A 25,553-nucleotide genomic window follows, 5' to 3' on the forward strand; every position below is an offset into this window, starting at 1 on the left:
ATGTCTGAGGGGTGAGTAGAGGACCATTGAGGCCAGAGAGGGGAGCTGGGTGCTGGCAGGTCCTGAGTGGGTTTGAGCATTCCCACGGCCCCTGGTTGTGCCACCTGGGACCAGTTATCAGGCTGCAGACTTCCCCTGGGCAATTCATTCTGATCCCAGAACTCTGTGGAATGGAGGCACCTCCCTTCTCTTCCTCACCCACAACTCCAGACCTTTACTGCACAGTGGATAGAGCAGTACTCTCACTTACAAAGGATGCAGTGCTTCTACCCCTCACAGGAACATCCAGGCCCAGACTCTCAAGCCTGGTCTTCACTCTCTTTGCTGATCCATCAAAGATCTGAAGACCCTTATTCTAGCCCTAAAAACCATGCCTGTGCCCATTCATTCTCCAGTGGCCCCTCACTTTCCTGAAGTCCACTTTGATGCCATGAGCATCCCTCCCTCTAGAACTCAGAGTTCACAGTCCCGGAAAGGCAGCGACTCTTTCCCCTTGTCCTCACTGTCCCCCGGTGGTGCTGGTGGTGAGACACACAGCTAGCACATTCTCTCTAGAGCTTACCAACGCCTCTGGGAGGCCTCCCATGTGACTCTGGAAGAGGTGCTGGAGAGAGAGCCTTCTCTGCTGGAACCGGTGCCCGGCCGGGAGAGGCAGAACTTCCAGTACAGGGTCTCGGTGCTCTACCTGTACTACCTGGGGCTTCTGCGCCGCTTCGACATGGCTTACGACCAGATGGTGCAGCCACAGAAGCGCCGGCTGCTGCGTCGCCTGCTGGACGGCGTAGCAGGCCGCTTGCTGGAGCTCAAGGATGAACTGGTGCGTGTTGACATGTGCGAGACCCACTGCCTGGACCGAGTGTTGCAGGATCTCAATCTGACCCCAGTGCGTAAGCAGCCACCAGCGATGGGGTGGGGTTTGGAAGGACTGGGCAGGCCTTGACCTGAGGCAGTTCTGTTAGGGAGCAGGGTGACGAGGGTTGAGGTTTAGACTCTCAGGAACTGGGGGGCTTTGGAGTTGGCCTCACACTGCGTCTGAGAAGACCTGGGAACCTCGGCGGGATAGATGAGTAGGGCCTTAGGGAGGCTTGCTTCTCAAAGTATGGTCCCTGGCCTCACCTAGGAGCTTGGTGGAAACGCAGAGAATACCTCAGACCCACTAAAGCTGCACTTGTTTCTTGAAACCTGCCAGGAGGCCTGTGAGCACAGCCAGGTTTCACACAGCCAGAGGTTTCAGAGCACAGTGACAGGCAGCCTCCAGTCCCGTTCCATCAAGGCCAGAATTCAGTCCTTGCTCCATAGCCAAAGGAGTCTCGAGGTTTCCCCAGCCAGCTCCCAGGAAACTTGGGGATAGAGTGGGAGAGAGGGCTGCCCAAGATCCCACGTTCTTATGTAGAAGTCAGGATGGTAAAGGCACTGTCAGATGCTTTCCTGTAATCCTGAGGTACGACTGGATTTGGCATCCTCAGAATTTATCTCAGATGTGGTCACACACCAGTATCCATGTTTCCCATCCCAGGCCTCTAGGTGGGAGGGAAATGGCATCAGGAGTACAGACATGACTAGAAGCCCAGCAGATGGCCAGAGACCTGGGTTTCTAAATTCCTCACCCTCCTTCTTCCCGTATTGCACTGAAGGCAGACCTGGAGGTCCCCATCCCCAAATATTTTCAACTGGAGCAGTCCGGCGCCATGAAGGCGCGACAGCAGATGCTGGCTGAGATCCTGGCCAGACTGGAGCCACTGATTTCTCAGGAGGTAATGTTGTAGGATCGTTTGGGTCAGCACCAGAATCCTGGAAGCCTTAACAAAGTAGGTAGGTTCAGCTGTGTACTCACCTGGCTAGTTAGACAAACTGAGAGTGAAGAGCAGAAAAAGGTGTATCCGGTGTGGCCACAATGCACGTCATCCCACGAGATTTAGGTTCAAATAGAGGGCCAGAAATATGCAGAATTAAGTAGTCCCCTCAAAGTCCCACCCATCACCATTCTCTGGGTTCCAGTCTCTCCTGCAACTTAGGCTAACAATTGGTACACCCCCTAAGTATCTCTTTCTGGGAGATAATCTCACCCTCTGGCTGGCAGCAGGCTTCTAGCACTTTCCTTTTCCTCCCTTGATCTTCCTGGGAGAAATCCCAATTCCTTGGGGTTCATTACCTCGGTCATCTGACACAAGTGTCTTCCAAACATCTGCCTTCCTGCAGGGGGGGGGGGGTGTTTACTATAGTGGGGGTCCGCCCTCCAAGAGTCCTCCTACAGGATAGACAGGTCTTGCCCTACCCTGCTCCCACTTCGGACCCTCCAACACCTTACCTTGCAGGGCAGATCTCCAGCACCTAGGACTATGCCCCCCGTACATTCTCGGTGACTGCCCTGGGTACAAGCTCTTGCTCATGTCTTCCTGTTCTTTTGTCCTTGTTATGGCAAGAATTTTCGAGAAATGAGCCGGACTGAGGCCCTAATTCTAGTGCAGAGTGCTGAGCGGGCCAGGCAGGGCCGACTACGAGCCACCTTCATGCGAGAGATTCGGAAAGAAGAGGAGCGGGATAGGAAGATTCGGGAAGATGGGCGCCAGAAATTCAGTCAGGACCAGGGAGCCATTGTCATACAAAAGGTAACCCTGGGTGGCAGAAAAAGGGCCAGGGTAGACTCTCTCCCAGTAAGAGTGGGGCTCAGCAATTAACCCCAGGAGTGAAGGTGCCCCAAGTCTGTGGTCCACAGCTTGGTGCTAAGCACAGGACCTTATCTATCAATAAGCCCAAGCACAAAGGTATGTGGGGATGGATGTGTCTGGCACCTAGGAAAGCACATTGGTCCACTCTGTACTCAGGTCCTGGAGAGGTTGTCTCTCAATTCTAGCCCAATTTCCCGAGGCTGGAGAGGTCACGAGCACTGGTTGCTCTGGCAAAGGCTCTGAGTTTGGTTCTTAGCACCCATACGGTAGCTAACATCTGTAAGTCCAGTGCCAGAGCATTGGCTACCCTCCTTCCTCCAGTCCCACCCTAACCTCCTGGGCTAAGACCTTAGGAGACAACAATCAGCAGGAGGTACCCCTGCTGCTCCTCCCTAGGCCTGAGGTCACATGACCCGGAGAGCATCTGAGTGGCATGTGTCCCCAACCCCAGGTGTGGAAAGGTTACCTGCAGAGGAAACGCATTGAGCAGGATCGGCGTGCAGAGATGGAGTTCATTGGCATGGTGAGCCCTCCCTGGCCCACACAGGGCTCCCTCCTTCCCCATCTCCATCCTCTGCAACCCTGTCCCAGAGTCCACTGTGGCAGAGAGGCAGACCCAGGGGGAGAAAGAAGCATTAGGACAGGGAAATCACTGGGTTTTTCAACCTGTCCCCACAGCATCTCAATTGTGGGGATGGGGACAGAAAAAGGATGGCCCAGAGCATCCTGGACCTTGCATCCCTGCCCTTACTGAGAGGAAAGGCTGCAGGGTGGGTCCAGCAGGACCCTGTGGTGCCTGCCCTCAGGCCTCTTCTAGTCTCAGGGAACCACTGGAAGCCATGTTGGGGTAGGCATATACCCCTAAGCCAGGACTTGTGAGGTCACAGCGCCCCACCCCCCCACTTGCTCTGGGAGCCCAGGTGAGCTTTTCTGAGTGTGATTGCACATGGGGGGCACGAACTGGGAAGGGGCTGAGACCCTTGCGTGTTGCACATGTGCACGTGTGTGTGTCCAGTTGGAGTGAGCAGCCCCGTTCTCTTAAAGTGCCCTTTGCTCTCCAATCCTTCCCTCATCCAGTCACTATCTGTTGAAGGCCTTGCCAGGGCGAGGGTCACACTCTGGGGAGAGGAGCTTTGCCCTGGGTAGATCCTGGTTGACAGAGGGGCTTTGGGGGCGGGGCAAGGTCAAGGCCAGAGGAACTAAGAGGAAGGCTTCTCCGGGGTGCAGCCTCAGTGACAACTAGGGGCTGCTGTGTATAAGTAGAGGTCAAAGACTTGCTAAGAGGCTGCAAAATGGGACCCCCCAGGAGGGAGAGCAGGGGTGGGGGCAACAGCAGTGGTGAGGAATGAGCCCGGCCACCCGGGCCCATCAACAGTGTGAGCTCAGCGTTTTCAGTAATTGTCTCTGCGCAGAGTGATATTTAAAATACATTTGGGAGCCAATGAGGCGGGAAAGTGGCTGTGAGAACGGCTGCCAACTCGGCCGCCGGGCGGGGCATGCGTGGGGGCTGGGGCCTCAGGCTCATGGGGTAGGGCTGCTGGGGGGGCCCATCCCGGATGCATCTAGCAAACTCATTACCAGGGTAATTTACACAGACAAATTTCAGCTCCAAACACAATTTCTCCTGATGCAGGCATGCCGTCGTTCCACGAGGGCATGTGCATGAGCTGGGCAAACGTGTGGGTGTGTTGGGGACTGAGTGGGGGCAAGTGTGTGTGAAGCCCCCGCCCCACGCCTCCCTTCACTTCCCCTAGCTCCCCTTGGCCAACCAGACAGCACGCCTGAAGATCCTGACCCGGGCCTTCCTGGGGGAGGAGTCACGGAGGATCCGGCAGGTGGAAAAGGAAGAGGAATTCCAGGATGCCATAGGGAAGACCCACGAATCTCTCACAGAGATCGAGGGGCCCGACATAAAGGAGAAGATGAAGGATCAAATCCGACAGTGGTTTATTGAGTGCCAGTCAGTGTCCACAGTCGCAGCTGTCCCAACCTTCTCTCCCTCACCCATTGTCCCCAGAGCCTGTTCCCTTCTCTCTCAGGTCTCACCCCTTTCTAACGCTCTTGGTCCAGACCTGGAGCCCACTCTAAGGACCATGTCCACACCCGACTTCCCATTTCCCTGAGAGAAGAGAAGGTGCCAGGACAAAATAGGGGGAGTACTTGCTCTCATCTCCAGTCTCTTTGCCCTTCCATCCGTTTATCCTTCCATCTGTCTATCCACCCACTCCTTCTGGGTACCGATCCACTCATCCTCCCACCCGCCCATCCCTCCAGCCACCATCTGTCTAACTACATTGTATCCACTCAGTGCCCTGACTGGTCAGTTCCCGGACTATCCAGACGAGGCTTTGGGTGGATCCTCCCTGATCTTCGCAGACAAGACTCCAGAGCAGGTACTCCTGGGATTGCAGACGACAGTGCCTGTGAATTGAGGGTGTATTAGCGGAGGGGGAGGGTCAGCCTAAACAGAGATAGCTGTGGCGGGGGGTGGGGGGGGGGTGGGGATGAGTGGCAAAGAAGGTAACTGAGGCCCTGAGGAGCGAGGGAGCGGTCTGGTGGGACCACCGAGGCTGCAGACTCACACGGCCGGCCCCCGGAGAGGGCAACAGCTCCGATGAGAACAGCTCTTCTCAGCATCCTTTTCTTGTTTGACTCCCCACCCTCAAGTATCTCCACCTTGGCAGTTTCCCCAGGCTGTAAGAATCCAAGTCCGCCTGCGCCAGGCTTTGGGTTCTTCCTGTTTCGTTTTGTTTTTTTCAAGACAGGGTCTCACTGTGTAAACCAGACTAGCCTCGAACTCATGGAGATCCACCTGCCTCTGCCTCCTGAGTGCTGGGATTAAAGGCTTATGCCACCACCACCCATCTGGGCTCTCCCGCTTCTGTGAAATCCCTGCAGTCTCCTGAATGCTGCTTGTTGTTCGATCCAGGTGAGACAAGAACTGGAAACACAGGCCCAGGAGAACAAAAAGAAGGAACAAGAGAAGAAAAGGGAGAAAGGGAAGGAAAAGAAAGAGAAGAAGAAAAAGAAAACCAAGGACGAAAAGGCCCGGAAGGTTAGCTAGCTCCCTGTAGAGGAGCCAGTAGGTAGGGAGGGAGAGCCTGAGACAACAGGAAGGGTCTCTCAGCTGCCTGCAGGCACAGGTCAGGAGGCAAGGTCGGTTTCATGTTTCCATTCTAGGAATCAGAAGTGACATTCAAAGTGTTGCCTTCCAAAGTCATCCCTGTAATTAATGCTGGCCACGAGGAATACACAAGTAAGAAGGGAGCTGGCTGGGGGTGTGTCGAGCCTGGGGATGGAGTGTCTCAGAGCCCCAGGTCATGGAGAAAGAAGGTATCTGCCCTAAGGACGACATTGGCAGATGAAGAGGTGTTAGAGGAGTGTGTGATGGTTGCCTGGGTTTTCTTCTGAATTCTGGAGTCAAGCAGTTAAGCCTAGGGCAGCCAACAAGAACAGGAGGCTAGCCATGATTCTCTCTCTCTCTCTCTCCCTCTCTCTCTCTCTCTCTCTCTCTCTCTCCCTCCCTCCCTCCCTCTCCCTCTCCCTCTCCCTCTCCCTCTCCCTCTGGCCTTTTTCTTTAAAAATGTGGTCAGGTGTGTGGAAGGGCCGCTATGATAACAAACACCCCAGCCAGAACTTCGACTCTGAAACACTCCGGGAAGAGAAAAGGAAGGAAGTGGAGCTGGAGATCCGGCAACAGGTGTGCACACAGCCTGAGGCTCCCCTCAAGCTGCTACCTTCTGTCCACCTCTGGAAAGCCTAGCCACTCCAGACCCCTCCCGACTAGTGCCCTCCAGGTCTTCACCCTGGGCATCCAGCCAGTCTTCTGTGAACCTCTGTTCTCTGTACCCAGGCCAGGTTCTACCTGCTGTCCCATCACCCACACTGTCCCCAACTTCCCTAGTGTCCCCTTACCCCTCAGGGACCAGTAAAGATGTGAGGGCAGGAGGAGGAGCCCAGAGCCATGACCAGATTGGGCATGGTGCTGTGCCCCCGCCACGCCCTGCAAACCTCCTGACTGTACCGCCAGGGCTATCTGCTGGAAGGCAGTCCCAACCTTGGTAGGGTCCTCACTTCCAACAGCCCACATCAAGCCTGTAACTGCTTGGTCCCCGTGATTTTAAAGGGTGGATTTCTGGCTCCAGCTCTAGAATGTGGACTCCATCCTGTGTTAATGGCTGCTGAGGGTAGCTTCTCGTGTCACAGAGAACAAAATGTGGATTCAGATCTGATGCAGATAGGAGCAATGGAGGGAAGGGGACCTGACAGCTCTCTAGTGGGAAAGCCTTGTCGGCCCTCTACTCACTTCCTTTCCACCTGACTTTCCCCTGACGTTCCTCTCCCTGCCCCCAACCACTTCTCACTTATCCTGCCCACCACACACCCTGCCATGTCCCCAGGTGGATGAGCTGATGCGACAGGAACTGAAGAATTTGCGTCTGGCAGTGGACAAGGAGGAGAGCAGACCCCTGAAGATTCCAAAGGTAGATGAGGGTGGAGGGCTGAGAAGGAGAGGTTACCTGGGGTGGTGAGCGGGGAACAGAAAGTGATTACCTGTAAACTTACTGCCCACCAGAAAAAAGCTGGGAAGAAGAGTGGGAAGAAGAGGAAGGAGAAAGATCTGACCCCGGACAGGTAGTGAATCCCTGCTGCACATGTCTGTTGGGGAACCCTGATTTCTGGGCTTGGTTCTGTTGCTGTGTGGAATTCGGGAAGTTACTTTACCTTGCTGAACCCCTAACCTTGTCCACCAAGTGCCTTTAAAAATGAAAACACCTGGGCTGGAGAGATGGCTCAGCGGTTAAGAGCATTGCCTTCTCTTCCAAAGGTCTCGAGTTCAATTCCCAGCAACCACATGGTGGCTCACAACTGTCTGTAATGAGGTCTGGTACCCTCTTCTGGCCTGCAGGCATACATGTAGACAGAATACTATATACATAATAAATAAATAAATAAACACTTTTAAAAAATGAAAACACCTTCAGGCGGTGGCGGCACACACCTTTAATACCAGCACTCAGGAAGCAGAGGCAGGTGGATCTCTGTGGGTTCGAGGACAGCCGGGGCTCTGAAGAGAAACCTTGTCTTGAAAAACACAACATACAGCAACAAAAAGTTGGATGTGGTGTGTGGGTGGGAAGACAAGTGGATTCCTGACGATCACTGGCTAGCTAGTAAACCAAAACTGGCAAGCTTTCTGTGCGGTGAGAGACTCTGCCTCAAAGACTAAAGGGAGAAAGTGAACAATCCAGGAAAGGCAACATGGCACACACACACACACACACACACGACAAAGCAGAACAACACGCATGGGGTTTATAATCATCATACATGTTATCACTCCAACCTTTGATTGGCTCTATCCTTTCAATCTGTGCCTGGATTGACCACCCTGGGAACGCTGGGGGACCTGCCAAAAGCCTCCTTCTTGCTAATGCCCGCTGCCTGGGGACCACAACTCACAAGGAGAGTCGCACCTACACTTGGCTTGGGAAGAAGGGAAAGAAGGCTGTGCTGAACCCAGATTTCAAATGGTGGCCCTGAAAGGCTGGTGGGCATTGTCACAGGATGCATTGGCTTCTGCCACAGGGCACCCACTGTGGAGTACCTGTCCCCTGACACTGTGGCCAGGGACCTCGACTTCTGATTCTGGCTGTCCAGAAGCTCTGTTGACATTTCTGATCACAGAATGTTAGCAGGGGACCCCTTGTCCTCTCCTCTTGTGCCTACAGCATCCCCATCTCCACCTTCCTCTCCCACTAATGTCTGTCTGCCAGGACTGTGGACTCATTGTTCGAAGAGCTTGTCGTCGTCGGCCTTATAAAGAAGTACACGATGGTGGCACTGAGTGACTATATTGGTGAGGCCCCTCCCACGCCTCTGCACCTGGGAAGGCCTCCTGACCCCTGCCCCCACCTCCTGAGGCCTCTCCTCCAGCAGATCTCTCCTTCAGACCCCCACAGGAGTGCCATTCACAAGTGGTTCCTCCCTGTCCGCCGCAGGTGATTGCCTCTATCTTGGGTCCACGTTGACTATGGCAAACAAGATGCCCATGCCTTCCCTGTTTGATATACGACAGAACATGGCCTTGTACGGGGTTCTACGGCTGGGTGAGAACCCCAGGGGAGTAAAAAGCCAGGGCTGGGTAGGACCAGGGGGGCATGGCTGATTCTCCCTAACCTGAGTGGGTATAACGACCCTGACTTTCACAGAGCCTTCTGCAGTTACACTCAGATTGGGCCACCCCAAAGATCAAGTGAGCCCATGACTTGCTCAGTCCCAAGTGACATCCTGCCGTTAGTCTCATTTTTCAGAAGGGTGTCCCTGAAAGCTTATTAAATGCCGGAGACCGGGAGCTTTACAGAGCAGTGTGTCTTGTGCTTTTCCGCACCACCCACAGTAATCCAGGGTTGGAAATGCATGGTATGGAAGGCAGCAGAGTCCCCTCCTGGCCTAGCAGTTTCCTACCATGGGGGCTGCTGCAGCCTGGGGGAAGTTGCTCAGGTACTGGGGAGGGAGCACAGCCCAGATCTGCATCTCACCCTCTCAACCCCAGGCCTTGGCAGAACCTTCAAGGGTCTTCTACAGCCTTCTGCCCAATTTTGGTCCATGGCCTGCCCCAGCCCTGTCTCCTTCCTCCCAGGCTCTCATGACATACATTCCATGGCTCCCCATGTCCGCTCTGTCCTCCTGGTGGGACCCTCCGGCATGGGGAAGAAGATGTTGGTCCATGCGGTATGCTCAGAAACCGGTGCCAACCTGTTTGACCTGTCACCTGACAACGTGATGGGCAAATACCCTGGCAAGAATGGGGCCCAACTGCTGGTGCACATTGTCTTTAAGGTCGGCAGCCTTTAGCATGGAGCAAGGGTGGATTTCTCAGGATGGAGACAACGGCAGGGTGGGTTTTCTGAACACTTTAGGGGTGACCCATATTGTACTGAGATACAGGGACCTGAACGGACGTCTTTCTTCCAACCCTTGTGGGAGCCTGGGTTCCCCTGAAGCTCCTTTGATGGGGAATGTGGAAGGCGGAGAGGCAGAGGGGAGCAAATAGAAGCTAGGGATTACAAAGTCATCTGATGGGGTTTGACCCAGGTAGGGATATGACCCTTGCCCAGGGACATCTGACATATGCTTTCTATGCTCCACCCTATCCAGGTGGCCCGGGTCCTCCAGCCCTCTGTCATCTGGATTGGAAATACTGAGAAAACCTTCTATAAGAAGGTCCCAAAGGAAGAAATGCTGGTGAGCAATGTGGGCAGAAAGGGCTGTGTTGAACAACCAGAGCCCGAGGCAAGGCTGGAAGTCCTGCTCAAGCCATTGAAAACTAAACTGGCATCTTGTTCACACTCTCTGTTTAAAAGGCCGGTGACACTCAGAAGTGATGTGAAGCACAGCCTAGGCCAGGGGCTCTGAGAACAGGGGTCTCACAGGCCCAGACGTCATGTCTCAACCCTATAACCTTCCCTCCTTGGACCAGATGGACCCAAAGCGAATAAAGAAAGACCTCATGAAGGCCACTAGACTGCTGAGCCCCGGTGACCGTGTGATGCTGATAGGCACAACTGACCGTCCACAGCTGGCTGAGATGAAGGGCCTGTGCCGGTTCTACGAGCGTATCCTCTTCATACCTCGGCCGGATTATGCTTCCCGTTATGGTGAGGCCAGGAATGGAACCCAGAGACCCCGACCCTTCGGAGTCCCTTGCCCTCTCCCAGCCCCCACTGCTGCTTTGAGTCTCAGCTCTCCAGGGGCTCCGGGCTGCTTAGACACAGCCAGAGGCTGTGGGCCTGGCTTTCCTGTGGCTCTCTGACCCTTCCGCCCCGTTCTCTCCTCTGCCTGCAGTGCTCTGGAAGCGCATGATAGAGAAGCGGGGACCACAGATAGCCCAGAGTCTGGACATCAGTGCCCTGGCGAGGGTGTCTGACGGCTACACCACTGGTCACATTCTCCAAGCCATCCAATCAGTGCTGACTGAGCGGCGGCTCTTTCATCTGCCCAAGAGGCCACTGGTTGCCTCCGAGTTTGTGGGGCACCTGGCAAGGCTGGATCCAGTCTACAGGGAAGAGGAGGAATCCCTAAAGGTGAAGCTGCCAGGCAAGGGTTGGTGGGCTCAGCAATGGCAGCCAGCAGTCAGCCCTCTGCATGCCTGGGGTTCCTCCCATTGTTCCCCTCTTGCCAGGAGGTGGTCAGGGCACATGAATTTGGGCTTTTGTTGGGAAGGGGACTAGTAACACCAGGGAGGGGCCGAGGTGTAGAAGCCTGAGCAAGGAAGCGGGAGAACGCCATCTGGGCGGGTGGCACTGGCTGCCGCGGTTGATGGCCATCTCCGGAGACAGGTTGACATTAGGAGTCACAGAGGCCTGTAGGGATGGAGGGAAGAGGACCCGCACCTCTCAAGAACAGCTGGCACTATGGCCTGGAGTACTTACTGGAAACTGGGAGAAGCCCCTACTGTGATGGGACACCCACTGCTCCCCCACACCTGGGAGGAGGATGGGAGAAAATTGCAGGGGAAAAGAGAGTTTGCATCCAGCGGACTGAACCCCTGCTTTTCTGCCATCCCAGGACTGGTATTTCAAGACTCCACTGGGAAGAAAGAATATAAAATTTAGCAAGGACCTACAGGAGGCTGATGAGGCCAGACTGGCGAAGGAGAAGAAGAAGAGGAAATGATGGTGGCCGCCTGTGGGGTGGCCCCTGGTGACTGAGTAGTGCCTCCAAGGTCAGGGGGAGGGACAGACACATAAAGGCCCAGGTGGCTCCTGAGGGCTTTCTTCTTTTGTTTACCATCTCCCTGGGCCCCGCCCCCTTTACCCGCCTCTCTGCCCTGGCTGCCAGAACCCCTCCTACCACCCCTGTGACTTTATCTTGTCATTTTCCTGTGCTGTTTCTCCTCTTCACTTGTTCAAGGCACTTAAGAGGTAGGGTACAGGGAGACACAGGAAGTGAAGGACAGAGGGGAGAAGATCCAAAGGGAGAAACACCAGGTCTAGAAGGGAGTTAGCCCACTCCCTTTGTAACCTGTCTGAGCTTCAGTTTCCTTCTTTATAAAGTGAGGAGAGGGCTGGAGAGATGGCTCAGTGGTTAAGAGCGCTGGTTTCTCTTCCAGAGGTTCTGAGTTCAATTCCCAGCAAGATCTGGTACCCACTTCTGCTGAGTTCAATTCCCAGCAAGATCTGGTACTCACTTCTGAAGTGCAGGCATACATGCGGACAGAACACTGTATGCATAATAAGTAAATAAACCTTAAAAAAGAAAAAGAAAAAAAAGTGAGGAGAGGTTGGACAGGACATCCTCCAAGGTTCTTCCCAACCTGGAACTCAGTTATGCTAGGCAAAGTGTCTCCAGGGTGAGGAGGGAGCGAAGGAGGTGAGGATACTTGGGTGAGAGTGGAGGGGGGGCTGGAGGAGCTAGGGTCAACCACAGAGAAGGGTAGAAGCTTTGACTAGTCTTCCCCTCCACAGTGGTGATTGTCGCCTTGGCAGGATCTATATCTGGGAGGTAGTTTGTACACTGGGTTGATCGGAGTGGGAAGACCCACCCTAAATGTGGGTAGAGCCATTTCATGGGCTGCAGTACTGAATCAAATGCACTGGTGTTCTTTACTCTGTGCTTCCTGATTGCGGAAGCAATGAGACCAGCCGCCTCACATGCCTGCTGCCTGTCTGCCTGACATGACAAGCCGTGTTCCCTTGAACTGTGAACTGCAATAAAGCCTTCTTTCAGTTGCTTTCATCAAGTCTGTTCGGTTTTTGTTGTTGTCGCGTGGGGTTTTGGTGGTGGTGGTGGTGGTTTTGGTTTTGTCTTGCTAAAGCAAGGAGAACAGCAACAATTACAACCTCTTTCCTGCAAAATCCCCTCCTAGTGGGTGGGAAACTCGGAGGTCAGGACTACTGGGTCAGCAAGGGCTAAAGAAGACACAGTGCCTTCTCAGAAGACAGACCTGCAAACCCTGTACAGAGGGCATGAGCAAAGTCAGTCAGTGCCCATGGTGCCCAGTCAGTGTGAGCCAGACCAGGGGAGATCCCAGAGCCCACAGCAGGCAGACTCAACAAACCAAACCCAAGAGCTTCAGTTGGCTTTTTTCCTTTCTCCATTCTTTTGCTTTTTATCCCTACCCTCCTTAATCAAAGCAGTCTCTATCTTCTGGGCTGAATGGCCAGAGAGGCCTCCTAGATCACTCCCAGCTAATACTTCCGTACACTTCTGGAGGGGTAGAGACACCAGGGAGTCATCCAGGAGATGGGCAGGGGAAACGGGTGCCTGGAATGTGTCTCAGGGGCTGGCCCCAAGAATGGATGGGAGGCCAGAACTTAAGATGGGCAGGGAGTTGGTACCTGGGGTGGAAATGGGGATCAGCACCTAGGAGTATTGTGGGTCTGAGTGGGCCAGGAGCTGGGCTGGGCATGGGAGTGGTTCTGTTGCTGCCTGGGGACTGAGGCCCCATGTTCCTGGGCAGGAGTCTGTCTTACAGAGAATCCCTGAGAGTACCTCACACAATCTCTCTGATGCTACCTCAGTTACCAACCTCCTTTGAGCTTAGGAGCAGAAGCTTGTCTTTGAGGAACAGGAGTCAGTGGCCTGCCTGGAGGTCACAGACTAGGCGTCTGGAGCTGACTTGTTGATGGAGCAAGTGACAGGCAAGAAGGAGCTTAGGATCAGCAGTCCAGTCCTGGCTCTGGGGCAAGGTACCTGTGGCCCCTAGGCACACCATCTCCTTCCCTGGAATGTTCTTCTGTCTGTAAGGCAATGGCTCGGACAGCACTAACCTTGATGCTGTCCAGCCATAGGAGCGAAGCCCCTGGTTGCTTTCCCACCACTCTGTTCTGCTTTCCTCTCCCCTCTTTCCCAGGCAGGAGCATTCCACTGGGTACTCAGAGCTGCTGCTATTTACAGCTGGCCTGGCAACTCCCTTGCACCTCCCATACTGAGCTCCTCCTGGCTGGGGCCCAGCATTGCCTGCACAGTTCAACTTCAGCGTGGCTCAAGTCTTGCTTCTTTGGCTCCCTCTTGTAGAAACCAGCCATGCCTGGGGGAAGCAGCTCCCCTCCCCATACAAGACACCACCTGGGGTGCCTCCCCTCTGCCCCTACCTGCCAGATCTGGAGCACGCAAGCCTATTCATCCCGGAGGACCCCTCGGTCATCACCACTGCTGTGTCGTGACATGGCTCTGCAGAATGCACTGTACACTGGGGACCTGGCGAGGCTGCAGGATCTGTTCCCCCCACACAGCACAGCTGACCTGCTGCTGGAGAGCCGGGCGGCTGAGCCTCGCTGGAGCAGCCACCAGAGGGGTGAGGGGCAGCCGGGGGCTGGGAGGCCTGAGATGGGACTGGGGCAGACTGCTGCAGGAACAGAGGTCCCAAGGACTGAGGGCAAGTTGAAGTCCCTTGCTGCTGTTCCCCCACACCAAACTTTCCCGACAATCTAGACCTTGGCTCAAGATAGAAGTCATGTGGGGCCCAGAATAGCTCCTGCTGGATATTGCAGCCAGGTCAGGCTCCAGCAAGGGACACGGGGCCTCTTCCCCTCTTTCTTTTCCCTCCTTTCATCCTCTCTCTATAGTCCCCTTTTCTTCCCCTCTGATCCTTTTCCTTTCCCCATATGCTCATGAGCTGGTCTCCAGAGGAGTGCAGGGGCCAGGGCGAGCCTCGGGGTGACAGACACTCCCTCTGCGCCAGGCTGGTGGAGAAGCCTGACAGAGAGTCTGAGGAGCACCTTGAGCCTGGCCTGGGACCTATCACCACCCGCACGGCTTCAGGACCTGTCCTTGCCTTCTGGCAGGCAGTACTGGCTGGGGATGTAGGCTCTGTCTCTCAAATCCTCGCGGACTCCAGCACTGGCCTGGCTCCAGACTCCATCTTTGATACCAGCGACCCAGAGCGATGGAGAGATTTCCGCTTCAACATCCGTGCTCTGAGTATGGGCCAGGCATGGATGGGTCTGAGCGGGAGAGGGGAGGCTTCAGATGGAGCGAGCTCCAGGTTCATCCCACCTCTGTCAGCTTCAACCCTGTGCCTGAGACAACTCTTTACCATGCCCCGGGATCTAAGGCCTCTGTCCCTCTCTCCCTAGGACTCTGGTCTCTGACGTATGAAGAGGAACTGACCACTCCGTTGCATGTGGCAGCCAGTCGCGGCCACACTGAAGTTCTCCAGTTGCTGCTGAAGCGTCGAGCCAAGCCAGACAGTGCCCCTGGCGGCCGCACCGCTCTCCATGAAGCCTGTACTGCAGGTCACACGGCCTGTGTCCGTGTGCTGTTGGTGGCTGGAGCAGACCCCAACATCCCCGACCAGGATGGGAAACGCCCTCTGCATCTCTGCCGGGGCCCTGGTATCCTTGAGTGAGTGACCTCTCACCCTGGACCCACTTTCAAGGGGGCAGGACCAGCTGGTGTGGTCAATACACAGTCACTCCCAAGACATCTACTGGACAGTTTTTCTGCTCCTCTGGGGGAGAGTGGAGAGCTGGAGCAGGGGCCCAGCCTCATGGCCTTCCCTGAGGGCTCTGATCAGCTTTGTAATGGAGAAGACAGTATTGCTATAAATCTTTAATGTTTTCTGTGCTCCCGACATTGTGTTAAGCACGGTCCTGTCCCCAGGGAACCTGCTGTCCTGTAGCCAAACAGGCTACAAAGGACTGAGTTAGTCCCAGTGGGTGGAGTGGCAGGCAGGATTCCCATATCAGCATCTTGAGAGGTGGGGACAGGAGGATTAAGAGTTCAAGGCCACCCTTGGCTGCGCGCTGAGGGAAAGGGGACTAGGTTCAAGGGCTGGGAACGTGGCTCAGTAGTGGAGTACTCGATTAGGCTTCCCAGAGCCCAGGGTCCCATCCCAAGTACAACAGAAAAACGCATCTGAGTTCATAAGACAGTGATTGGCACACCTGTGTGATTCGTCTCCCATAGGGAAATATTCCTTTGCATTGGCCTAAATAATTGTGACCTGGGATTCGGGACCCCGAGAGGATGAGACCCCACTTACCACTTTGTAGTCACCGTGGAATCTGAACAGAAGGGGCCTGGGAAGCCCCGTACACTCAGGCCTTCCCTGCATGACTCATGCCTTGTAGAAAGGACAAGTCATCCATTGAGTCCCCTCCTATGAACCCTGTCCCCTCATTAAGCTCGCTCACCCCCAGAGGATTTCACGGGTTAGTCACACAGCTGAAGAAATGGTCTATACCAGCAAGGCCCAATAGAAATCTAAAATGAGCCGGGCGGTGGTGGCGCATGCCTTTAATCCCAGCACTCGCGAGGCAGAGGCAGGTGGATCTCTGTGAGTTCGAGACCCTAAAAGTTCCTAGAAGCCCTAACATAAAATTAAATAGGCAATTGCAGTAAAATACATATAATATAAAAAAGTCCATGTTCGCATGGTGGAACTAAAGGGGCTCGGGGAACCAAACAAGGGTCTTATGGACAGCCAGGCCATCAGAGGAACATGTTCCAACCACATGGCAGCTCGTGACTTGTACTCCTTCCTTCCTTCCTTCCTTCCTTCCTTCCTTCCTTCCTTCCTTCCTTCCTTCCTTCCTTCCTCTCTCTCTCTCTTTCTTTTCTTTTCTTTTCTTTTCTTTCTTTCTTTTTTCATGACAGGGTTTCTCTGTGTAGCCTTGGCTGTCCTGGAACTTACTCTGTACACAAGGCTGGCTTCAAACTCACAAAGATCTGACTGCCTCTGCCTCCCGAGTTCTGAGATTAAAGGTGTGCACCACCACTGCCCAGCATGACTTGTATTCTCATGAGGATGTAGGGAATGATTCCTGTAGAAAGAACTCAGGGTTTGTTTTGTTCTTAAAAGTTACTTTATGTATATGTTTTGCCTACATATATGCATGTGTACCATGTATGTGTCTGGTGCCTAAGGAGGTCAGAAGAAGGCTGTAGGATTTCCTAGAACTGGAGTGTGGATGGTTGTAAGCCACCATATGGTTGCTAGGAATTGAACCTGGGTCCTCTGGAAGAGCAGTCTGTGCTCCTGATTGCGGAGCCATCACTCCAGACCCTAATGGTTTGGTTTTAAGGCCACTTTTCTGGGGCTAAAGAAATGGCTCATCAGTTGAGAGCATGTACCGCTTTTGCAGAGATCCAAGTCCGATTCCCAGAAACCATGTCAAGTAGCTCAGAACTGCCTACAGCTCCAGCTTCCATGGATTTAATGCCTTTGGGTGCGTGCATACACACACACACACACCATTTTTAAAATAGTAAAAATCAATCTTTTCAAACAAAACCCAGGAAGGGGTCACCATGGGCTGCAATGGCTGGTGCCTGTAATCTCAGAACTCTGGGGGCAGAGACCAGAGATCATCTGAGTTCAGGAGCCAAAAGCAAGCACAGAAGATTCACTGTTGCTTCTGCCTCCTGTTTCTGGGAAAGTCGGATGGAAGGAGGGTGTAGTACCATGAGGTCCCCAGGGTCCCCGGTGTATTTGCTGTGCTAAGACCAAAACTACAGAATTGTCGTAGAATTGACAATGCGGAAATGCAGCATTGTTGTCCAGCCACTTTCTCACCTACTATTTCTCCCTGCGTAGGTGTGTGGAGTTGCTCCTGAAGTTTGGGGCACACGTAGATGGTCGGTCTGAGGATGAAGACGAGACTCCTTTGCATATAGCTGCCCGGCTTGGCCATGTGGAACTAGCAGACTTGCTTCTGAGATGGGGTGCTTTCCCTGATGCCCGCAATGCTGAAGGTTGGACCCCACTGCTGGCTGCCTGTGATGCCCGCTGTCAATCCCCCTCGGATGCTGAGGCCACCACCCACCGCTGTTTCCAACTGTGCAGCTTGCTGCTCTCAGTCGGGGCGGATGCTGATGCTGCGGACAATGACAAGCAGCGGCCCCTGCACCTGGCTTGCCGCCGTGGCCACTCGGCTGTCGTGGAACTGCTACTGTCCTGTGGCGTCAGCGCTAATGCCATGGACTATGGGGGACATACACCTTTGCACTGTGCTCTGCAAGGTCCAGATACAGCCCTGGCCCACAGCCCTGAGCGCATGGTGCGAGCTCTACTCAACCATGGTGCTGTCCGAGTCTGGCCAGGGGCACTCCCCAAGGTACTGGGGGCATGGCTGAAGGCAGGGAAAAGGTCACTATGGTGTGGGGACTAAGAGAGCCAGACCTGTGTCTTGCTTGCTTCTCAAAAGCAACTTGGAGCGTTTGAGCAGATAGCTCTTCTTCCATTCAACAAGAAAGTAAGACCTAAGGCTAAGGAAGGGCACGCAGCAACAGCAAGTGTGTGTTTGTGTGTGTGTGTGTGTGTGTGAACAGGTATGTGTTCATGTGTGTTCATGCACTTGAGGAAGGTGGACTGAGCGCAATGGACAGAAGATTCAGGACCAATGACGGAAGCAGTCCCTGAGCTGGGGAAGATATGGTCTGAAGAGACCTGATATAGCAGCAGGATTAGCTGAGCAGGATGTGCCCTGGACCTGTGCGAGCCTCCCAGAGGACAGAGCTTAAATCTGCTGTTCCCCAAGGCTCAAGGGTTCTGAGCACATGCAAAGGAACACATCCCTCTGCTGTCTGAAAGTTCAGGACAGCCCCCCTCCCCGCCCCTGCCAGCTAGCTGTCACCACCCTCTGGAAATGCTTTTCACCGTCATCGTCCAGTTCTGTCTTATATCAGCATCCCTGAAGGGGTCTACTTGAGATGCTGGGTTAGGGTGTCATGGGAAGGGCTTTGTCCCATGCTTCATTGAGCTACATTGCAACGTGGAGGTTGCTGGGCCTGGAGTGGGGACAGTTATTCTCAAAGGGGATATATCAAATCTAAATTGGCTTTCTAGGAGGGTGACGGCTATGGGCAGGTTCCCGCTAGCCCGGCCTTCCTCCCTAAGTCATCCCTGTTGTCCCTGCCTCTCCCCTTTGCTCACAGACCTAGCAGCATCTGTCTGGATTCCTAAGCAAGACCAAATAATTAAACAGCCCGGGAGTTCGGCAGATTGGTCTCCCCTTTGGGAAAATACAAGAAAATCAACAATTAACACTAATTAATCTCCTATTAACACCAGATAATTAGGAGACGAGCAATTCCCTGTAATCTGACTGCGGTTCTGACAGCTAATGATTTCCCTGCCAGGCGGGGGCAGGAACAGGACCTGGTACAGCAGCAGACAGACATTCCAAGACCCCCACCTTTGCCCCTGCACCTGCCCCCCACCAGCCTGCTCCAGCCCTTGGCTGTCTCAGAGAGAAGGGTGACCGGGAGAGTAAAGGACACCATTTGTCCCTTTCTCACAACCTGCAGCCCCTCTAGCCTTGGCTAGAGTCCCAGCCCTCCCAGCAAGGGTGACTCTGAGCCTGTCTGTGTGACACGCCAGCCTCAGCACTTCTCCGGAAGACTGATGCGTGGGGCTTGATGCTTAGGACCTGAATGCGACTCTGACTTTGATGCTTGTTTGTGAGACTGGAGGGGAATCGCCGAGAGCCTTTGGCTCCCAGGCTCCTGGCGAGGCGCGTAGCCTCTGCTGAAGGGGATGGGAAGGTGTGGGCAGCTCCGAAGGGCAATGCCAACCAGGCAGTGCACACTGGGTTGCTCAGCCCACCAACAGCCTGCAAACCTAGCTCCCATGCAGGGCACAATGTGTGTGCAAGTCACTTCTTCCTGTGCCTGTTTCCTCATCTTTAGAAAAAATAAAAAATAAAGTGGGCGGGGGTTCTCTACAAGCTAGAGTTAGTGTGGGGACCGCGGTTCACAGGTGTAACCCTAGAAGAGGGCATGACCTCTGCGTGGTGCTCAGGGTCCTTGGCTGATGTTCTAGGATGAGGTGGATGTGGGAGAAAGCTCTTGCTAATTTGCCAGGAGTCACGCTAGTACATAGAGTAATGAGGCAAGGGAGAGGGCAAGGCCAGTTGGCGTAGCCTCAGTGAGGCTGGAGGACCACCTGGGCTTCCTGGAGGTGGGACTTGGTATGGGTTCCTTGGAGAGAGGGAGGGGACAGAGCAGGCCTTTCCAGCAGAGACATACTGTAAAGTACCAGGCAGGCTAGGCTGAGCTGGCTCCAGTAAACACTGCCCAGAGGCGGCAGGAAATGGAGGCACTGGACCCATAAAATGCTGGCTCCAGGAGCCCCTGTGCCTGAACAAGGCCCTTCCACCTGCCTCCTTGACACACTGGTACCCTTCTGGGAAGCAGGGGTATCCAGGTTCCTGGTATGTGCAGTGGTGTCTATGGTGGGTTAGATGAGGCTATGCATGGAAATATTCCTCAGGGAAATAGCACTTAGAAGCTTCACTACCTCTGAGTGCTGGGATTGAAGGCATGTGCTACCATGTCTGATTTTTTTTTAAAACTTAAAACATTTTTATGTGTATGAGTATTTTGCCTACATCTTTGTCTATGCACCACATATATGCCTGGTGTCCACAGAAGCCAGGAGAGGGTGTTGGATTCCTTGGGACAGTAGTTACAATGGTTGTGAGCTGCCATGTAGATACTGGGTCCTCTTCAAGAACAATAAGTGCTCTTAACCATGGAGGTGTCTCCCCAGTGAGGGCTTATGTGTTTATGAGAAGTGTCTCATGTAGCCCAGTTGCTTCAAGCTCTCTATGTAGCCAAAGATGATCTTGAACTTCTGATCCTTCTGCCTCCACCTTCCCAGTACCAGGATGACTGGCCTGCACCCCATGCCAAGTTTATATGGTACTTACCATTGAGTCAAAGACTGCATATGCAGGGTGAGCCTTCTAGCACTTGAGCTATATCCCCAGCACTAGCTCTGATGTTCTTATCTGCCCGGGAGCCCACAGCCAGGCCAAGGGCTACTTTTTAGGCAGCAGAAAAATCCAGGACCCTGTCCAGGAGAGGCAAATGGAAGGGCAGGGTGGTGTCATAGTTGGGAGCCAAAGGCCACTGTGTCAGGCATGCATGGTAGAACTGCAGCCTGGCTAAGCTTCGTAACGTCTTTGTTCCTCAGTTTCCCTCACTTACAAACTGGAGACAATAACAACAATCCACATCCAGTAGAAATGAGGATTAAGGGTCCATGCCTGCAAAGTGATAGGAGAAGAATCTGCCACCAGCCATGTGACCACTAGACACACGCTCGCTGGCTTCCTGGCGCTGCTCCAATGAAGTACCACTTCAGGGCTGCGCCCACCCACGACAGTTCTCGTTCCCAGTATTGAAGGCTGGAGCTGGAAATAGAGGTGCTGGCCAGACTGGTTCCTTCTGAAGGCTCCAAGGGAGGTGCACTGTACACCTCTTTCCAGCTTTGGTGATTTCCTGGTGTTCCTTGGCTTGTGCCCATATGGCTCTGAGATTCTCATGGGACCACATTTCTTCTGGCAGGCCCTGAACTTGTGATAGAGCCGAGGATGACCTTGAACGTTAAAATCTTCCTCTTTTCATCTCTGGATTCCTGGGATTGCAGGCATCACACAACCGGTTTATGTGGTACTGGGGATTGGATCAGAGTCTCATGAATGCTAGGCAAATTGTTAAACTATATCCAAGCCCTGTTCGTCACATAAGAATGACTGCCATATTACATAGAGGCCACCCTAACAGCTATTGACTTGATTGAATCTGTGAAAGTCCTGTTTCCAAGCTGAGCACGGTGGCACAAATTTGTGATGCCAGCATTGGAGAGTTAAAGTTCCTCCACCCTGGGTGACTTACAACAGCCTGTAACTCCAGTTCCATAGGGTGTGACCTCTACAGGCTCCTACAAACTAGCATACACACAGAAACACAGAGACATAAGGCACACCATGATAGATAGATAGATAGATAGATAGATAGATAGATAGATAGATAGATAGATAGATAATAAAATTTTGCCAAGCATGGTGGCACACATCTTTAAGCCCAGCACTTGGGAGGCAAAGGCAGGTTGATCTCTGTGAGTTTGAGCTCAGCCTGGTCTACATAACAAGTTTGAGGTGAGTCATGGCTATATAGTGAGACCCTATCTCAATAAATAAATAAAAAGGGGGCCGGGTGATGGTGACGCACGCCTTTAATCCCAGCACTCGGGAGGCAGAGGCAGGCGGATCTCTGTGAGTTTGAGACCAGCCTGGTCTACAGAGCTAGTTCCAGGACAGGCTCCAAAGCCACAGAGAAACCCTGTCTCGAAAAACCAAATAAATAAATAAATAGGGGCTAGAAATATGGCTCAGTCACTAAAAAAACACTTGTTGATCTTCCAGAGACCTGGGTTTGAGTCCCAGCACCCACATGGCCACTCACAACTCTCTCTCGTTCCAGTCCCAGGGAATCTAATGCTGCCTTTTGGCCTCCACAGGCACTGTACACACGTGGTCCACAGGCATACATACAGGCAAAACATATACATACATTTAAATAAAAATCTTTAAAATTAAATAAGCAAGTAAAAATAAAATTAGAATCAAGTAATAGGACTTCATTTTCAAATGAGGTCATACACATATCAGCCGTTAGAACTTCAATAGATTTGGGGGAGAAACTGACCCTAAAACTGTCATCCAGTCATCCCACATGGCCTGATGGGATTCCCTGGTGAATCTCTTTCTCTTGCAGGTACTAGAGCGCTGGTGCACGTCCCCACGGACCATCGAGGTCCTGATGAACACCTACTGCGTGGTGAAGCTTCCCGAGGAGGCCAGGGGCTTGGTACCACCTGAAATCGTGCAGGTCAGTGTCCAGGACCCTGAGCACGTGACTCAGCTTGGCCCTGAGAGACACCATTCCCCAAGGGGCAGCCTTGTCAGTCTTCCATAGAAGTCGCTCAGCAGCCCACTCATGTCCTAGAAAAACGTTCCTTCTGGAGCAAGATCTGAGTGTTTTTATGAGGTTCTCAGAGATGCTCCCAGCGGTCACTATCCTGTCCCTGCTAGAAGTGGGAGCCGGTTGTCCCAGGCTGTCCTCACTGAATCCCTCCTCCTATCTCCAGAAGCACCATCGATTCTACTCTTCCCTCTTTGCCTTGGTGAGGCAGCCCAGGTCCCTGCAGCATCTTAGCCGTTGTACCCTCCGCTATCACCTGAAGGGCAGTCTGCCCCGCGCGTTGCCACAGCTTCCCCTGCCATCCAGCCTGCTCCGCTACCTGCAGCTGGAGTTTGAAGATGTGCTTTACTAGGTGAGCCCTGGCTACCCTGCTTGGGGACAGGGTATGGGCAGGAGGCAGGAGAGTTGGAGGGTGGCTTCCAGGGCCACTGGAGTTCTTTGATGCCCTGCCTCTCCTTCCAGGTGTGTGCTGCCCCTAGAACAAAGCAGCTCCCCAAAGGGCACCTCTGCAAGGACACAAGCCAGGTCATCTTGCCAGCACAAGGTCCAGGAACGGGTGCCTTGATCCACACTTGAGAGAAGCAAACAGCTGAGCATCTGGCTGACGCTGAGAGCACCTGTGCAAACTTGCACGTGCATTGAAAATCTCCAGGCTGAAGCCGTAATAATGGTGCGGATGTTGTCTTAGCGCTTGGAAAGTAGAGGCAGGAGAGTGACCAGATTGTGCTACTTAGTGAGACTTTGTCTTTAAAAGAAAATCTACAAGTTGTATGATTTGGTATTGTCTCCAACAAGTCCCCACCTTCCTTGAGGTGACTCCGGCACATAGAATCAGGACTGGGTTGCCCCATGTGCGAGATGCTTCATGTCTCCCTTCGGTATTTCCTCTCCCTACACGAGATGAGGAGATGAGCGAGAACTTGTCAGAGTTGGTGGCCTGGGTTGGGCAGGGAGGAGGCAGAAGCAAAGGGAAGTTGGTGGCCAGGGCTGGAAGGGATGGGAGAACCCCTGGGGAAAGGGCTCAACATATGTGGGCTGGAAAGTAGCCGTGGCTCGATCGCTCTCTGAGCACCACACTGGGGAAAACCACCGTTTCTACCCAGTGCCTAACAACCCTGTAAGTCAGGGAGCATCTCCCAGTGCATATCTGGTTCTGGCTCCTTTACTCTGCTTCTGTAGTTTTTATTCTACATAAGGGTGTTTTACCTGAATAAGTGCGAATATGTGTGTGCGCATAGTGTACATGTCTGGTGCCCCTGGAGACCAGAAGGGGAAGTCAGATCCTCTAGAACTAGAGTCACAGATGGTCGTGAGCTGCCATGTGGGTGCTGGGGACTGAACCTAGGTCCTTAGAAAGAGCAGCCAGTGCGCTTAACTGCTGAGCCATTGCTCCAGCACCTTTAATCCACTTTTTTGTTTGCTTGTTTTTGTTTTGTTTTTTGAGACTGGGTTTCTCTGTAGCTTTGGTATCTGTCCTGGAACTCACTATATAGACCAGGTTGGCCTTGAACTCAGAGAAATCTGCCTGCCTTTGCCTCCGGAGTACTGGGTTTAAAGGCGTGCACCACCAGTCTGGCATTAATCCAATTCTTTAAATATAGCTTTGTGGTAGCAAGAGTGTGAAGCGGTCACTAGAGCTGGGCTCTTCACTCGACTCTGTCATCAGCTTGTTGTGGAATAAAAATCTCCTCCCCTAGACTCAATCTTCTACTTCTGTAAAACGATAGACTCGGGATGCCGCAGCAGCCAGTAGTGGGCGGGGCAGAGCACCAAGCGTGCTGTGGTCCGTGGCGTCAAGGGTCACAGGACAGAATTCCCAGGCTTGCTGAGCACTTTCCCAGCCGCCTACAGGAAGCCGGACTATGGGGGGCGGGTCCTGGAGGCGGGGCGAGAAGGCCGTAGAGGCAAGAGGCTGAAGATGGGTGGACTGGCCTCTGAGTCTGGCCTTACTCAACTTGGACTGACCCGCCAGCCTGGGCTTCCGTCGCCAGCACGTGGCTTGAGGACTGGCGAGTGGCCTCTGGTGTGATCAAAAGGGTCCATGGGTTTTTTGCAACCTCAGCCATGGGACCGACTGCATTTTGCAAGGATAAATGGGGCCAGAAGTTGATTTCTAGGTGTTGACAGGGAACCCACAGCAGAAGGTCCTTCGCCATCAGCAGGGACCTCTCTGGGAGACCCTGTCTCGTCCCTGAGATGAGGGGTTCTGGAGGATGTTCCGAGTTCATCTGTTTGCCCATAACTACAGCGCCTCCTGTGTTCTAGCCTGGACTGGCAGGAGGCTGCAGGGGCACCAGGGCTAGCTTTCTGTCCCTACTCTGCAGAAAACGCTAGGCAGACAAGAGGAATTTGCACATCGTACTCAGTAGAGAGACGCAGGCAAAGAGTGCTGTGACAGCGCTAGGGAGTTATTTTGGATTCAGTGACAGGGAAACCTACTCTTTGAGAAGGTTGGCATTTAACATGAGATCAGAATGACAGGGAGGAGTCAGCCTCTAAGTCCCCCGTGGGGAAAAGCAGGAGAATAACGGGGCCACTGTCCCTCAGGCTGTTCGCTGTGAGTGGCTGGTTTGAGCCCGGCAAGCTTTGAGAATCCATCCAGAAGGTCATTTGGAGACTAAAGCAGCCATCCTGGAACGAGAGGCGGATAGCAGTGAGCAATTTTGGAACGCTTTGGGGGGATGGATAGTGCTTGCTGAGGGACTCATCCAGCGTGCCTCACAGTTTCTTGTTGTGTTTTGTTTTTTGGCTTGAACAACTAAGTGAGTGGTGGTACCAATGACTGAGGCAAGGGGGGTAGAGAGGTCTGTGTTAGCCAGATGAACCTGTTAGACATCTCAAGGAAGATGGGTTCAAAGGCCAGATGGACCAATGAATTTGAAACCCTGTTTCAAGAGGACCTTGCTGCCCAGAGAACAGCTGTGTGCACCCTGCTTACGGATTCTATTTAATCCCTTTCGCACCCTGCCGGGATTAAGGTGGTAAATACAAGGTTCTGAGACATGGCCCTACCCTCAGAGAATTATCAATACAATTACACCGCCCTCACAGAACACACGTGGACTAGCAAGGTGTGCAGGGAGAGAATGATGCCACAAAGGGGTGAGAGCCTCAGAGGCTCTTCTGCCATGTCTGAGGAATACTATGTGTGAGACTCATTTTCAA

The 25,553-nt window shown here is 53.4% G+C and overlaps 2 protein-coding genes and 1 long non-coding RNA gene across 4 annotated transcripts; 2 read left to right on the forward strand and 1 right to left on the reverse strand.

Annotated features, from left to right (window-relative positions):
* Positions 1-11,348, forward strand: Drc11l (dynein regulatory complex subunit 11 like). Its single transcript, XM_075955520.1, has 19 exons — positions 1-11; positions 556-883; positions 1,635-1,754; positions 2,424-2,609; positions 3,121-3,192; positions 4,424-4,629; positions 4,978-5,062; positions 5,599-5,724; positions 5,850-5,925; positions 6,263-6,369; positions 7,070-7,153; positions 7,246-7,304; positions 8,447-8,529; positions 8,672-8,779; positions 9,313-9,512; positions 9,831-9,917; positions 10,153-10,330; positions 10,518-10,756; positions 11,241-11,348. The coding sequence occupies exons 1-19, from the start codon at positions 1-3 to the stop codon at positions 11,346-11,348; spliced, it is 2,463 nt and encodes an 820-aa protein (XP_075811635.1).
* Positions 4,632-14,041, reverse strand: LOC142839405 (uncharacterized). The gene is made up of 3 exons (XR_012908737.1): positions 13,769-14,041; positions 11,863-11,920; positions 4,632-5,090 (listed from the first exon to the last, which is right to left on the reverse strand). It is a non-coding gene; the product is annotated as an uncharacterized LOC142839405 (long non-coding RNA).
* Asb10 (ankyrin repeat and SOCS box containing 10) lies at positions 13,641-25,553 on the forward strand. Of its 2 annotated transcripts, none has more exons than XM_075955522.1 (6): positions 13,641-13,971; positions 14,753-15,020; positions 17,215-17,734; positions 22,182-22,295; positions 22,555-22,740; positions 22,851-25,553. In XM_075955522.1, the coding sequence occupies exons 1-5, from the start codon at positions 13,701-13,703 to the stop codon at positions 22,738-22,740; spliced, it is 1,359 nt and encodes a 452-aa protein (XP_075811637.1). In that variant the 5' UTR covers positions 13,641-13,700; the 3' UTR covers positions 22,851-25,553. The 2 variants fall into 2 exon arrangements, with proteins under 2 accessions (XP_075811637.1, XP_075811636.1); XM_075955521.1 differs by lacking the exon at positions 13,641-13,971 and adding an exon at positions 14,178-14,597.

Source organism: Microtus pennsylvanicus, chromosome 21 (genome assembly GCF_037038515.1).
Source record: "Microtus pennsylvanicus isolate mMicPen1 chromosome 21, mMicPen1.hap1, whole genome shotgun sequence".
NCBI lineage: Eukaryota > Metazoa > Chordata > Mammalia > Rodentia > Cricetidae > Microtus > Microtus pennsylvanicus.

What these genes read in the sequence shown, in the direction of transcription:
- Drc11l (XM_075955520.1), top strand. An exon ending in AGGACGAAAAGGCCCGGAAG is followed by an intron (nt 5,725 to 5,849) that starts GTTAGCTAGCTC and finishes TTTCCATTCTAG; the next exon opens with GAATCAGAAGTGACATTCAA. An exon ending in AAGAGGAGGAATCCCTAAAG is followed by an intron (nt 10,757 to 11,240) that starts GTGAAGCTGCCA and finishes CTGCCATCCCAG; the next exon opens with GACTGGTATTTCAAGACTCC.
- Asb10 (XM_075955521.1), top strand. Translation starts at nt 14,282, where the DNA reads ATGCTCATGAGCTGGTCTCCAGAGGAGTGCAGGGGCCAGGGCGAGCCT. An exon ending in CTTCAACATCCGTGCTCTGA is followed by an intron (nt 14,598 to 14,752) that starts GTATGGGCCAGG and finishes CTCTCTCCCTAG; the next exon opens with GACTCTGGTCTCTGACGTAT. An exon ending in CGGGGCCCTGGTATCCTTGA is followed by an intron (nt 15,021 to 17,214) that starts GTGAGTGACCTC and finishes CTCCCTGCGTAG; the next exon opens with GTGTGTGGAGTTGCTCCTGA.